General features: G+C 40.8%; 1 protein-coding gene across 15 annotated transcripts in view; it reads right to left on the bottom strand.

Annotated features, from left to right (window-relative positions):
• HHAT (hedgehog acyltransferase) overlaps window positions 1–15,131 on the bottom strand; it is a 360,564-nt gene that overhangs the window by 84,231 nt on the left and 261,202 nt on the right. For 14 of the 15 annotated variants that reach the window (XM_060294452.1, XM_060294417.1, XM_060294450.1 and 11 more), the window contains one exon: window positions 8,954–9,155. The exons of the other annotated variant lie outside the window; for it this stretch is intronic. In XM_060294452.1, coding sequence (XP_060150435.1) covers window positions 8,954–9,155 — 202 coding nt within the window. The remainder of the gene's footprint in view (window positions 1–8,953; window positions 9,156–15,131) is intronic. 15 annotated transcript variants of the gene reach the window in all.

Genomic DNA, 15,131 nt, shown 5'->3' with positions numbered 1-15,131 from the left:
TTCTCAATTAAGTCTATACATAGAAATTTTACTGCTTCAGATAGGACATAAATCAGCTCAGGACACTCTTGGGGCAAAGAAGAAGGGACAAGGGCTGGGGGAGGAGGATGTATTTAAATTACTCAATGAAATGGAAATCAGGGGTAGCCTGGGTGAGCATCTTGAGATATAGATTCTCCTTTGTGTAGGAATAACTAACAAGCAGCCTGAAGGTGTCTTACTTCAAAGGAGAGATCAAAAGCTTTAAATGATACATTAAACAAGATGGACTTAATTGATATATACAGGACATTCCATCCAAAAACAACAGAATACACATTCTTCTCAAGTGCTCATGGAACATTCTCCAGGACAGATGATATCTTGGGTCACAAATCAAGCCTTGGTAAATTTAAGAAAATTGAAATCATATCAAGTACCTTGTCCAACCACAATGCTATGAGACTAGATATCAATAACAGGAAAAAATCTGTAAAAAATACAAACGTATGGAGGCTAAACAACACACTACTTAATAACCAAGAGATCAATGAAGAAATCAAAGAGGAAATCAAAAAATACCTAGAAACAAATGACAATGAAAACACGACAACCCAAAGCCTATGGGATGCAGCAAAATCAGTTCTAAGAGGGAAGTTTATAGCAATACAATCCTACCTTAAGAAATAAGAAACATCTCAAATAAACAACCTAACCTTACACCTAAAGCAATTAGAGGAAGAACAAAAAAACCCCAAAGTTAGCAGAAGGAAAGAAATCATAAAGATCAGATCAGAAATAAATGGAAAAGAAATGAAGGAAACGACAGCAAAGATCAATAAAACTAAAAGCTGGTTCTTTGAGAAGATAAACAAAATTGATAAACTATTAGCCAGACGCAAAAAGAAAAAAAGGGAGAAGACTCAAATCAATAGAAATAGAAATGAAAAAGGAAAAGTAACAACTGACACTGCAGAAATACAAAGGATCATGAGAGATTACAACAAGCAACTCTATGCCAATAAAATGGACAACCTGGAAGAAATGGACAAATTCTTAGAAATGCACAACCTTCCGAGAATGAACCAGGAAGAAATAGAAAATATGAACAGACCATTCACAAGCACTGAAATTGAAACTGATTAAAAATCTTCCAACAAACAAAAGCCCAGGACCAGATGGCTTCACAGGCGAATTCTAACAAACATTTAGAGAAGAGCTAACACCTATCCTTCTCAAACTCTTCCAAAATATAGCAGAGGGAGGAACACTCCCGAACTCATTCTACGAGGGTCTCACCCTGATACCAAAACCAGACAAAGATGTCACAAAGAAAGAAAACTACAGGCCAATATCACTGATGAATATAGACGCAAAAATCCTCAACAAAATACTAGCAAACAGAATCCAACAGCACGTTAAAAGGATCATACATCATGATCAAGTGGGGTTTATCCCAGGAATGCAGGGATTCTTCAATATATGGAAATCAATCAACGTGATACACCATATTAAAAAACTGAAGGAGAAAAACCATATCAGCCTCTCAATAGATGCAGAGAAAGCTTTTGACAAAATTCAACACCATTTATGATAAAAACCCTGCAGAAAGTAGGCATAGAGGGAAATTTCCTCAACAAAATAAAGGCCATGTATGACAAACCCACAGCCAACATCGTCCTCAATGGTGAAAAACTGAAACCATTTCCACTAAGATCAGGAAGAAGACAAGGTTGCCCACTCTCACCACTATTATTCAACATAGTTTTGGAAATTTTAGCCACAGCAATCAGAGAAGAAAAAAAATAAATAAAAGGAATCCAAATCGGAAAAGAAGTAAAGCTGTCCCTGCTTACAGATGACATGATACTATACATAGAGAATCCTAAAGATGCTACAAGAAAACTACTAGAGCTAATCAATGAATTTGGTAAAGTAGCAGGATACAAAATTAATGCACAGAAATCTCTGGCATTCCTATACACTAATGATGAAAAATATGAAAGTGAAATTAAGAAAACACTCCCATTTACCACTGCAACAAAAAGAATAAAATATCTAGGAATAAACCTACCTAAGGAGACAAAAGACCTGTATGCAGAAAATTATAAGACACTGATGAAAGAAATTAAAGATGATACAAATAGATGGAGAGATATACCATTATGAAAGAAATTAAAGATGATACAAATAGATGGAAGGATCAATATTGTGAAAATGACTCTACTACCCAAGGCAATCTACAGATTCAATGCAATCCCTATCAAACTACCACTGGCATTTTTCACAGAAGTAGAACAAAAAATTTCACAATTTGTATGGAAACACAGAAGACACTGAAGAGCCAAAGCAATCTTGAGAAAGAAAAACAGAGCTGGAGGAATCAGGCTCCCTGACTTCAGACTATACTACTAAGCTACAGTAATCAAGACAGTATGGTACTGGCACAAAAACAGAAATACAGATCAATGGAACAGGATAGAAATCCCAGAGATAAACCCATGCACATATGGTCACCTTATCTTTTTTTTTTTTTTGGCGGTACGCGGGCCTCTCACTGTTGTGGCCTCTCCTGTTGCGGAATACAGGCTCCACATGCACAGGCTCAGCAGCCCAGCCGCTCCATGGCATGTGGGATCTTCCTGGACTGGGGAATGAACCCACGTCCCCTGCATCGGCAGGTGGAATCTCAACCACTGTGCCACCAGGGAAGCCCTGGTCACCGTATCTTTGATAAAGGAGGCAAGAATATACAGTGGAGAAAAGATAGCCTCTTCAGTAAGTGGTGCTGGGAAAACTGGACAGCTACATGTAAAAGAATGAAAGTAGGACACTCCCTAACACCATACAGAAAAATAAACTCAAAATGGATTAAAGACCTAACTTTAAGGCCAGACACTATTAAACTCTTAGAGGAAAATGTAGACAGAACACTCTATGATATAAATCACAGCAAGATCCTTTTTGACCCACCTCCTAGAGAAATGGAAATAAAAACAAAAATAAACAAATGGGACCTAATGAAACTTCAAAGCTTTTGCACAGCAAAGGAAACCATAAACAAGAAGAAAAGACAACCCTCAGATTGGGAGAAAATATTTGCAAATGAAGCAACTGACAAAGGATTAATCTCCAAAATTTATAAGCAGCTCATGCAGCTCAATATCAAAAAACAAACAACCCAATCCCAAAATGGGCAGAAGACCTAAACAGACAGTTCTCCAAAGAAGATATACAGATTGCCAACAAACAGATGAAAGAATGCTCAACATCATTAATCATTAGAGAAATGCAAATCAAAACTGCAATGAGATATCATCTCACACCGGTCAGAATGGCCATCATCAAAAAATCTAGAAACAGTAAATGCTGGAGAGGGTGTGGAGATAAGGGAACCTGCTTGCACTGTTGCTGGGAATGTAAATTGATACAGCCACTATGGAGAACGGTATGGAGGTTCCTTAAAAAACTACAAATAGAACTACCGTACGACCCTGCAATCCCACTACTGGGCATATACCCTGAGAAAACCATAATTCAAAAAGAGTCGTGTGCCACAGTGTTCATTGCAGCTCTGTTTACAACAGCCAGGACATGGAAGCAACCTAAGTGTCCATCAACAGATGAATGGATAAAGAAGATGTGGTACACATATACAGTGGAATATTACTCAGCCATAAAAAGTAACGAAATTGAGTTATATGTAGTGAGGTGAATGCACCTAGAGTCTGTCATACAGAGTGAAGTAAGTCAGAAAGAGAAAAACAAATACCGTACACTAACACATATATATGGAATATATATAAAAAAAAAAAACGGTCATGAAGAACCTAGGGGCAAGACGGGAATAAAGACGCAGACCTACTAGAGAATGGACTTGAGGATACAGGGAGGGGGAAGGGTAAGCTGGGACATAGTGAGAGAGTGGCAGGGACATATATACACTACCAAACGTAAGCAGCCAGATAGCACAGGGAGATCACCTCGGTGCTTTGTGACCACCTAGAGAGGTGTGATAGGGAGGGTGGGAGGGAGGGAGATGCAAGAGGGAAGAGATATGGGAACTTATGTATATGTATAACTGATTCACTTTGTTATAAAGCAGAAACTAACACACCATTGTAAAGCAATTATACTCCAATAAAGATGTTTAAAAAAAAAAAAGGAGCGATCAAATCGAGAATTGGCAAGAAGTAGTGTCTCTCTACTGATGCTTCAAAATGTTTCCACTTATTAAAAGATTTCTGTGCTGAACACAAATTCTAGCTCCCCGGGAGAGTACTTGTACAGAGAAGCAGCATGCTGCTTTAGCAGTAACTCCTCTTCATTCCACCCTGCTTGGCGCCTTGTGAAAATGCCTTTTGTCAGCTTCCCACAGCTCTGGGCCTCAGTGAGTCACAGCCAATATTCCCCCCTCTCATAAAGCAGCAGGGTACCAGGAAGGCTAACTCCTCCCTACCCTTTTCTTTCTTCTATATATATATTCTGTGCATCACTAGACCAATTAGCATTTTGCCGTCATTAGACCAATTAGTGTCTACCCTGCTACAAAACAATCTGCCTATAATAATGTTCAATAAGCCTCAGCCTTAGTGAGTTCTTCCAGTATGCAATCTATATTCTTCATGCTGCTGTATAAGCTTATCACCTCTTAGATGCCCCTCAGTGAAGTCAGAAAATATATTCACTCATTCATTCAGCAAGTATGTACTGCATGCTTCCTCTGCGCCAGGCATCATATATGTCAAGGGTACAGATCTCTGATTTCATGAGGCTTACAGTCTGGTGAGGGAGATAAGGATTAAATAAATTATTGTATAAAAATATTTCATTGTAACTGTGATAGGTACAGCAGAAGAGACCACGTACAAGGTGCCCCCAAATGAGTTACTAATTGGGACCTGATTGACTTAGGAGGGTCAGTAAAGGGTACCCAAACAAGCTGTCATTGAAGGTGAAATCTGAAGGATGAAATAGGAGGGAAAGGAGCAAGAGCACTGTAGAGATAGAAGAGCCTGTGCGGGGGAGGTGGGGCTGGAGGGCCCAGGTATGTAAACGAACAGAAGGAAGGACAGAGTGCGAGGGGAGAGAGGCAGGGAGGATGGAGAGAGGTAGCAAGATCGAGATCAGCCAAGGCCTTATAGGTCATCTTCAATATTGTGGACTGAGCCCAGAGAAAACGGTATGCCACTAAGGATTTTAAGGACAACAGCATGGTTCGTTAGGTTTTTATTGAGAAGCATCATTTACTACTATGAGAATAATGAACTGAAGAAGGCAGAAGTGGAAGCAGGGAGACCAGTTCAAAGCTACTTGGTAGACTGGGCAAGAAATGATAACAGTGGGGTTAGGATGATTCAGTGGAAATGGAAACAATTTTTAAAAATTAAGATCTACCTTGGAGGTAGAACGTACAGTACATACAGGTAGAACTGGGAGAGAGGGAGGTACAAAGGATAACTTGATGGTTTTGGCCTTGAGTGACTAGAAAGATGACGGTGGCTTCTGTAGAAAGACAGAATGCTAGAGGCAAAGGAGCTAATTGGAATTATTGGGGGACGGGGGTCCACGAGGTCAGTATTAAGCATGTTAAGTCTGAGATATCTGTGAGATATTCAAGTGGAGAGGTTCAGTAGCCAGCTGAATATACAAGGCACCACATCAGTAATAAAAATCATTCTATATTATAGCAGAGTCAAACACCATATACTTTTACTTTTCTTTTTTCTAGAAAAGGGGTATGTTCCAGAACTGTATTATTCAAAATGGAAGCCACTAGCCACAAGGGGGCTACTTAGATTCAAATTAATTAAAGTTAAATAAATTAAAAAACTAGTTTCTCAGTGATGCTAGGCGCATTTCAAGTACTCAGGGTGGCTCGTGACTACTTGTATTGGACAACACAATGGACACTTCCATTACTGCATAAAGCTCGACGGGAAAGCCCTGGCTAGAACGTCAGAGGGCTTCCTATTTACAACACTCAGCTCTGACTGGTCTTTCAGTGAGCGTTCAACTGTCACCAAGAAATAGAATCCTACTGTATTTTGTGTCCCAGACAAAGCTTTGAGGTTGAAGATGAAGAAGATATGGGAAAAGAAGTAATGATAATCCTTGTTATTCAGATATCTTTCAATCCATCATAAAAAAAAACCCAACAAAACAAAACAGATGAAGGATGAAAGGCATGGGGAGAGTGTATAAGAGGCATGTGGAGAGAGCCCATATTTTAAAAATACTATCAGATCAACTGGGGAGACTAAAATCAGATGAAATTAAGTACCAAGGAGGCATTAAGTGCTTATTTGGATTTTGACAAAAGAATGGTAAATTTATAGCCAATATTTTACAATAACTATAAATGGAGTATAACCTTTAAAACTGTGAATCACTATGTTGTACACCTGTAACATATAATATTGTACAATAATATTGTACCTCAATTTTAAAAACGAATGGGAAATGGATTCATGAAAGAGAGGGAAGGATGTAACCCAAGTGGGGAAACAACTTATTCAAAAGGCTGTGTACATCTGGAATGCCAGCCATGTTTTTCTGAAAGAAAACAGAATCTGTGCTGAACTGTATAAAAAGCAGAGTAATGGAGAAAAAGTCCTTAAGTGGACAAGTGGAAGAAGAACTAAAGAACCCAATTTGGAAGCATTAATTGTGTACTGACTTACTGAGGCTAACTCAGACATGCAGCTAACCACTGGGGATATAAGTGATAATGGGGTCCTGACCTTGTGCTCAAGGAGCTCCTAGTCTAAACAGCCATAGCCAACCACCAGGCTGTCAGGATGCAAGACAGGTGATAAAAATAGGTTTAAAATGTGTTCTTGCTCAATAAATATGTAAACTAAACACCACATTTGCAACATACAAGACATATATCTCACCAAAGAAATGCATGTTCAGAAATTACTATACACCTGGGAGCTTGAATTGTGGATGGAAGCTCAAATGAGGTGAACACGTGAAGGTCCTGGAATGAGCTGTGATGGGGCAGAGCAGACATTCAAGTGCTTCATCCTGTGAGCATGTCTTTTCACTGTCTTCCTTCATTTTTAACCAAAATTAACAAGCCAGACACTACATTGCACAGCGTGGGTTACTCCTTTAATATTTTAGAGTCCTTAGATTTCTTAGTAATGTAAGCCATGGCTCAAAGTCTACGGAGCTCTGCATAAGATTAAGTTCAAGGTTAATGTCAGACCCTTCATGAGGGAACATGGAAATGTGCCATAGGGCTTCAGCCGGGGCTGAAAAGAATTTTCTGGCTTTCATGCCTGATGACTGGGTTTCCCACTTTGGGGAAGACTACTTAGATTTGACGGTGAAGTTTGTAACCTTTATGATACCACCCTTTATGGTTTTTCTTTGTGTTACAAAGCCATGACTTTCATTCAAATTCCACTTTCTACTGGAATTCACTGGCATTTCTTTCCTGCTGATTGCTGGGTACTAGTACTGAATAAAATACTTATCTGTAAACATACATAAACATATTTAACTTCCTTCAGGAGTGTTATTTTTGTTATGTGCTTTGTATCAGTTTTTATTGAAACAACTGTCCACTTGTACTATGGCTATCTTTATAGAAAAACACTCAGATGTATTATATTTTGGTGATGTTGGCTTTTTGAAATACATTTGCTTTAGTTGCAAATACGGGGGGAATTTACCCACGTTAATCATTTCCCAGTAAACTTCTTGTGTTTTACTGCCTGCCATGAACACTGATGCTAGCATATTTCTTTTTAGATACTTTCTTTCAGGGTTATCGGAATATTGCTGCATATTCAGAATTGATGATTTCCTATAAGATTCTAATACATACTGTGCCACACTTACATGATAAAACACTTGCTCATAGTTTAAAATCACTTAAAATATGTGTGTAAAGAAAAATGCTTAATTTTCCAAATCATTTGCCTATAGAGTGCGAATGTGTCTTAAATCCTTACCTGATTTTTATGCTACTAGAACTTATTAAAATAGCAATGATTGAAAATACCAGTACTACTCAGTATTGGCAAGGGCATTCTCAGGCACTGTTGGGTAGGAATGTAAATTGGCAAACTTTGTCCACAGGGCAGTTAAGAAACAGGTAAGCAAGCATGTATGGCAAAACTTAAAAGTGAGAAAAACCTTTAACTTAGCAATGTTACACTGAAGAATGCACCCTGGTTATGATAGTCATCTCAATGCAACTGGTAACTGCAGAAAAACTGGAAGAACATGTTAATAATAGGAGACTAATTAAATAAGTTATGACACATCCACATAATGGAATTTTATGAAGCCATTAAAAAGGGTTGTTAGAGGGCTTCCCTGGTGGCGTAGTGGTTGCGAGTCCGCCTGCTGATGCAGGGGACACGGGTTTGTGCCCCGGTCTGGGAAGATCCCACATGCCACAGAGCGGCTAGGCCCGTGAGCCATGGCCGCTGAGCCTGCGCGTCTGGAGCCTGTGCTCCGCAATGGGAGAGGCCACAACAGTGAGAGGCCCGCGTACCGCAAAAAAGGAAAAAAAAAAAAAAAAAAAGCGTTGTTAGAAATGCATTTGATGACAAAGAAAGGCGTCCTGATACAACTGTATCTCTAGTATAACAGCATGTTTTAAATGGTGTGTGTGTGTGTGTGTGTGTGTGTGTGTGTGTGTGTAGAGAGAAAAAATTTAGAAGAATAGGATTAACAGTGGTTTCTCTTGAGGAGACCTTTTTCTTTCCTTATACTTGTCTGAATTTTCTAATTCTCATATAATAAATATGTATTACTTTTATAGTTAAAACATTTATTTTAAAAAAATAGCTACAGAAGCCTCGTTTTCAGCTGTCCTACCTCTGGGCACGAGTTTTGAACCAATCTAGCAGGAATGGCCCACAATGGGGTAAACGTGATGACCGCCTTCCCTCCCAAACCCAGTCCACCGAGCGTGGCTGTCCCCTACTGCACAAGCAAGGACCCAGCTCACCAAGCTGTCCTGGACACGCGGCGCCTGCACAAGCCTCTGGACTCCATTCTCCACGGTGACTCCCAGCCAGTTGAGTGTTGCCCAGCACCAGAGGTAGTCATTCCCACCATGCCAGAAGCTCACAAACGCAAACGTCATTGCAGTGGAAAACAGTGTCCCTAGCAGGCCGTGCTGGGACCCGCCCGCTGGAATGTACACATACCTAGAGATAGAAGAGGCTTTTAGGAACCATGTGGAGGGCTGTCCCGGCAATACCGCTTGCTCCCGGGCTTGATTCTCCTATCACACATTGCTGTTCACTGTGTGCAGACCCTTCCTGACTTCCAGGAAGCCAGAGCACTCCCTGAATTCTCCATCACACACGGAGGTGGCAATACATAAACCTCAGCTCTGAGGGGCTTTAGCTTAAATGAACACACAGGCTAAAGAGCTCTCATTACTCAAGCAAAATAGCACTTACAGGAGGCAGGGTGAGGAGCATTGAATTTAGAGTTTCTAAAAGGGATGCACCCCACTGTAGAAGCTCACTCACAGAATGGCAGTTAAGTTTCTGGTTACATGAGGACGCCAGACTTCAAGGCAGGTATGTATTTTACAGCTCAAACTATTAAGTTTCTGGTAAACCCAGTATTTAAGCACAATTGCTGAATTCAGGTCCCTAAATGGCAGGACAGCTCCTGCAGAAGAGGGGAGCCAAGGCCAGACCCTCGAGCTTTCCTGGGAAGCTGCCCAGAAGCAGTACGAATTCGCACTGTGCTCACAGGGCAGCCGGCTTATCACCCGAAAGCTACAGCCATCCCTCGGGTATGTTCTCTACTGTTGAGACAGCTGTCTGACTACATACCCACAGAGCCGTGTTCTTCAATCAGTATGTTCCTGCCAGAGTTGGGCAAAACTCACATCTTGGCTTGTCAGGATCTAGACAACTAGGAACACACCCTCCTTACAGCAGCCTTTTTTAAAAAGCCCATAGGCCTTTGTTTACTGCTGGTCAGTGCTTCTTTCTCCAACCTTCTTCCACGAAGGAGAAGGAAATCATCATTCCCTGAATACCCAGTGTGTCCCAGGCACGGCACTAGACACTTTCCATGGATCACTCAGCTTGATTCTTTGAAACACCATATGCTGTTCTAGCATGCCAACCCATGGACAAGTTGTCTTGTTTATATATTATTTTAATATTTTGTCTGAAATTTTATCTTTAAAATCATTTTCGAATAGAACAGTTTTATAGGCAAGCCAAAAAAAAAACAAAATAAAAACCATTCCCCAGTCAATAAATACTTCTAAAGACTATGTGACTATAAGTAGTTTTAAATGTCCTCCCTCACCTTCAAAGGTGCTCCAGGTTAGATGGTAGCTTATGTGATCAGCTTAGCTAGCCCCACTATCTGGGTGAGAAAAACGGGCTGGGAAGGGGAAGGGCCTAGATGCAAATCTGCGACTATGGCACCAGAGTTAATGTTTTCCATTACACCTCTGGGTTTATTTTGAAAGCCCTCCTATCTTCCATCCCAATCTGAAACAAACCGGAAAGCGTGTGAGAGTGTAGGTATTTCAGAAACAAGCGAAGCAAAGAAAATACTTTCTCTTGTGCACAAACAAGACCATCTTGACAATCAAGTTAGCAGATACGCATCAAGCACTCACTACCGCTTAAGGAATCCTCCATCTGCTGTCAAGCATTTATTTAGGCCTCCAGGGCAGTCCTGGCATTATGAGCAACGCAGAGACACAAGACGTTGTTCCTGCCCAAAGGACAGGTAGAGCTGGTTGTGAAACAATAGCAAACAAGTCCCATCATTAAGCTGATATGGTACTTGTTTGCTATATGATACGGTAGAAAGTATACCAGGAGGGCTTAAGAGTGTGGAGGAGAACAGGGTCAGTGGAGGCGAGTGGGTTACGGGACGCTTAATGGTAAAGGTCCCCACCCTGGAAAGGCCTAGAGGATGAATTTTGCCAGGCAAAGGGGAGAAGGGTGGGTGCTGCATCATGGACCAAGAAGGGACGGGCAATGAGCCCGAAAAGCCTGACAGCCCCAGGAACAGGTGTTTTATTTGGCATTCTGCTGCCCCCTACAGGCTACTTGGTTATTGGTGTAGAATGCTCAGCAGAGGCAAAAAATGGACCACAAACCTCTGCAGCCTCCCACCTGCATGAAGGTAACGACTGACCCATCATGGGGCTCCATGGGGCTATACTCCACTTCACACAATCAGTTCTGTGTGTAAGAAGGTTGCATGTTAAAAAAAAAATGGGGTGGTCAAACCAAGTTCAAAAGGATAAGGAATAACTGCTGTTCACAGAAACTTTGCAGATAATCATTTTATAAAACAAGTTAATTCTGACCCTAATACTCTTCTCATCCAACACTGGTGTGTTTTACGTTGAGATTTTTGTTGTATCTCACTACGTTAAAGTGAGCTGCACTACATATATCAGAAAACCCCAGTAGAGAATAAAAACCTCGCATCGTCCACATCAATGGTCCTTAATATTAGATTCAACTCCAAAAAGAACATGTTTTCAAGCTTGTGACAAGGAAGCATCTAGCCCCAAAATTACATGCACAGCTATTTCAGGCATCTCTTGGTATCATGGCTTTGCTACTTTGCCTTCAAAAGTGACAGCCAACAAAAATCTCTGAAAATGCCTTTTACTCCAGAAACTCATATATGGCAGGTCTCCAAGGACACGAGGTTGCTTGCTTGGTTTAAACCAGAAGAGGGTATGGTTTCTAGACTGGAAGACAAAAATCCCTTCTTCTCTCTTAATTTGAAGAAGGCAGTAGATACAGCAAGGAGAGCGAGCATGTTTCCTTTTCACAGATTCTACCAGGCTTGTGTCAGTTCCATGATTAATAAAAACAGAAGTATGTGTCTGTTTTAGAAAAGCAGGAGTACGACCTCACTCGCTTAGATCCGCTGCACACTGAAATTGATTTCCCAGTGGAAGAAAGCATTCAGTACCACCTTCTCAGCGAAGCAAAAATAAAAAGATTTTTTTTCCTGTCAGTGACTGTGTGAGCTTGAGTGTGCGCAAGGCCTGCCCCTGCCAGGATGGCTTCGTGGGGTCACTGCTTGCAGAGAATGTTGCCTGAGGTAGTTACCATCCATCTGTGCCACCTTATTAATTTAAAACCATCTAACAGAATTAATGCAACATAGCAAACTCCCAACTCAGGAGGAGGAACCTGTCTAAAATGTAGATGTTATTTATAACGTCTACCCTCTACTGAATATCCACGTACCAGGTACTTTATATAAACTATTTCTAATCACTTACACAACTTTGCAAGGACCAGTCCTATTTTACATGGGAGAGGTGGAATCCGAACCTGGAATGTTCTACTTTCAGAACCCCTAGGCCTGTGTTCTATGAAGCCATTTACCGTAATGGGAGCATCTCTTGGTGAGATGTTCCTCTGATTCAACCAAATCTTCAAAGCGGTCTCCACAGAAACATCCAACCAGTATTTCATTAACTGAAGAAAGATGCTCGTTATTTACAAAGGAGCTTAGGCCAAGGAGCTCTGTGCCAGAAAGCCAGAGTTACAAGTTCCATTTTTAAACAGACTAAATAAATTCCTTCCGTCCCACCTACCGTCTTGTCCAGGCAGGCATCCTGCAGATGTCTATGTTAGAAGTTACGTGTAAGAGGTTGATGGTTGGGGCTTGTTGCTGAATAGTAGGCATATGTGAAGGGAGAACAAAGTATCTATTTCCCTCATACCCCTCTGGAAAACAACTCAAGAATGTTTGACAGTTGGGACAGGGGTGGTGAGAATCCACGTGGTAACAATAAATGCTGGAGAGGGTGTGGAGAAAAGGGAACCCTCTTGCACTGTTGGTGGGAATGTAAATTGATACAGCCACTATGGAGAACAGTATGGAGGTTCCTTAAAAAACTAAAAATAGAACTACCACACGACCCAGCAATCCCACTACTGGGCATATACCCTGAGAAAACCATAATTCAAAGAGGGACATGTATCACAATGTTCACTGCAGCACTATTTACAATAGCCAGGTCATGGAAGCAACCTAAATGTCCATCGACAGATGAATGGGTAAAGAAGATGTGGCACATATATACAATGGAATATAAATATAATACAATACAGTATATAATATATACTATATTATATATAATATATAATTATACTATGTTATATATAAAAATATAATAAAATATAATTTAAGTCTCAGTTATAAAAAGAAACAAAATTCAGTTATTTGTAGTGAGGTGAATGGACCTAGAGACTGTCATACAGAGTGAAGTAAGTCAGCAAGAGAAAAACAAATACTGTATGCTAACACATATATATGGAATCTAAAAAAAAAAAAAAGGTTCTGATGAACCTAGGGGCAGGACAGGAATAAAGATGCAGAGATGGAGAATGGACTTGAGGACATGGGGAGGGGGAAGGGTAAGCTGGGACAAAGTGAGAGAGTAGCATTGATATATACACACTACCAAATGTAAAATAGATAGCTAGTGGGAAGCAGCCGCATAGCACAGGGAGATCAGGTGGGTGCTATGTGACCCCCTGGAGGGGTGGGTTAGGGAGGGTGGGAGGGATACACAAGAGGGAGGAGATATGGGGATATATGTATACATATAGCTGATTCACTTTGTTACACAGCAGAAACTAACACAGCATTGTAAAGCAACGATACTCTAATAAAGATGTAAAACAAATTTAAAAAATTTTTTAAAAGACATTACTCTTGACATCACAATGCTCTCTTTTTTTCCAAGACCTACTCAATAGCTTCCTGGCTTGCCATGTTATCTTCAAACCCTTTGCCACGAACCCCAGACCCTAGTGAGGTAAGAGGATGAGGCACCTAAGATACTGAAAGACTTGGTTTTTACTGTCCCATGGATTGAGTTGAAGTTGCTGACTTCCCATCTTCAATTACCTATTACTTGGCTGAGCTGGGGCAGCAGTGGCTAACATCCTATTCCAGCTCTGCTTATCTTTCTACCCTATTTCCCACTAGTTCTCTTGAAAAATCCTGAAATTCTGAACAAATGGGGCTTTCACACTTCTGTGCTTTTGGTCATACCATTTTCATATCCTCCATCCTCTCTGGTTTCCCAACTCCTCCAGGAAGTCTCTTTTAAATATTCCCACTCTCTATTTAACCCAGAGAACCTACTGTTTGTACCACTGAAATGAACAGTTATTCATCAAAAGATGTCTTTTCTATTATGATGGTCATTTCAGCTAAACTGTAAAATTCTTTTAGGCAATTCTACATACGTATGTATGTGTGTGTGTGTGTGTGTGTGTGTGTATGCATGCATGCGTTATTATATAGTTACTAGTCAACAGTATTTAAATACCTAACAATATAATTTTCATTTACTTTTCATAATCTCCAATAGCTTTTACATTTGTGATAAACTGTCACGCTGTCACAGACCCATTATGAAAGATTAGGAAACAAGGAAGGATTACACGGACCTGCTCTCATTATTGGGGAGACTTCGGAAGACACCCATTCCCAAAGAACATAGAGACCTGACGGCTCTGAAGTCTCCCCACACTTTGTAACCCTACTTCCCCTATTAAAGTAAAAATCATGCAGCCCCAAAGCTCCAGACATATCCCAACCTCGAGGGATTTCAAAAATGACAAGTACTAGCCTTTTAAACACTAGAGTCTTTAGTGGCTGGGAAGGGAGGACTTCTGGCTGTGTCTCATTGGTGGTAAGGTGACCCCACCTTGGCTTCACCTGGGCTCTGAGATGAGTTCCTGCTTAGAGTTCTCTGCAGAGGTGGCCGTGCTCTCCTAAACCCAGCTCTCACGGGCAGTGGCTCCCGCAACCCGACCCTGGCTCTGGCTTTGGCTTTGGCCCACATCTGAGTTCTCTTTCTCACAGCCCAGTGATGACCCACCAGTCAAATCCCCATCCTCTAGGTAGTGGACAAAGGTCTGGTGTTTAGTTCTCACACAGGAACTAAACTATATATTTACTTATTAAAAGTTTTCAAAGGAAGATGCACGCAGAAAGTATAATTTACTTTTAATATCTTTCTGCCCAGTACAGATCATAATGGGATTTTAATAAGTAAAAACCAGCAGTTGGTTAATGGGCATCTGCAGACCTTATCATCTCCGGAGGCTAAGAGAGGTCTACTTTCAAAGCAGAGGGCACGTCAGAGC

This window comes from Globicephala melas, chromosome 1 (assembly GCF_963455315.2).
Source record: "Globicephala melas chromosome 1, mGloMel1.2, whole genome shotgun sequence".
Lineage (NCBI taxonomy): Eukaryota > Metazoa > Chordata > Mammalia > Artiodactyla > Delphinidae > Globicephala > Globicephala melas.
Note: the sequence above shows the minus strand (reverse complement) of the source record. Positions and strands in the feature narration are given on the sequence as shown.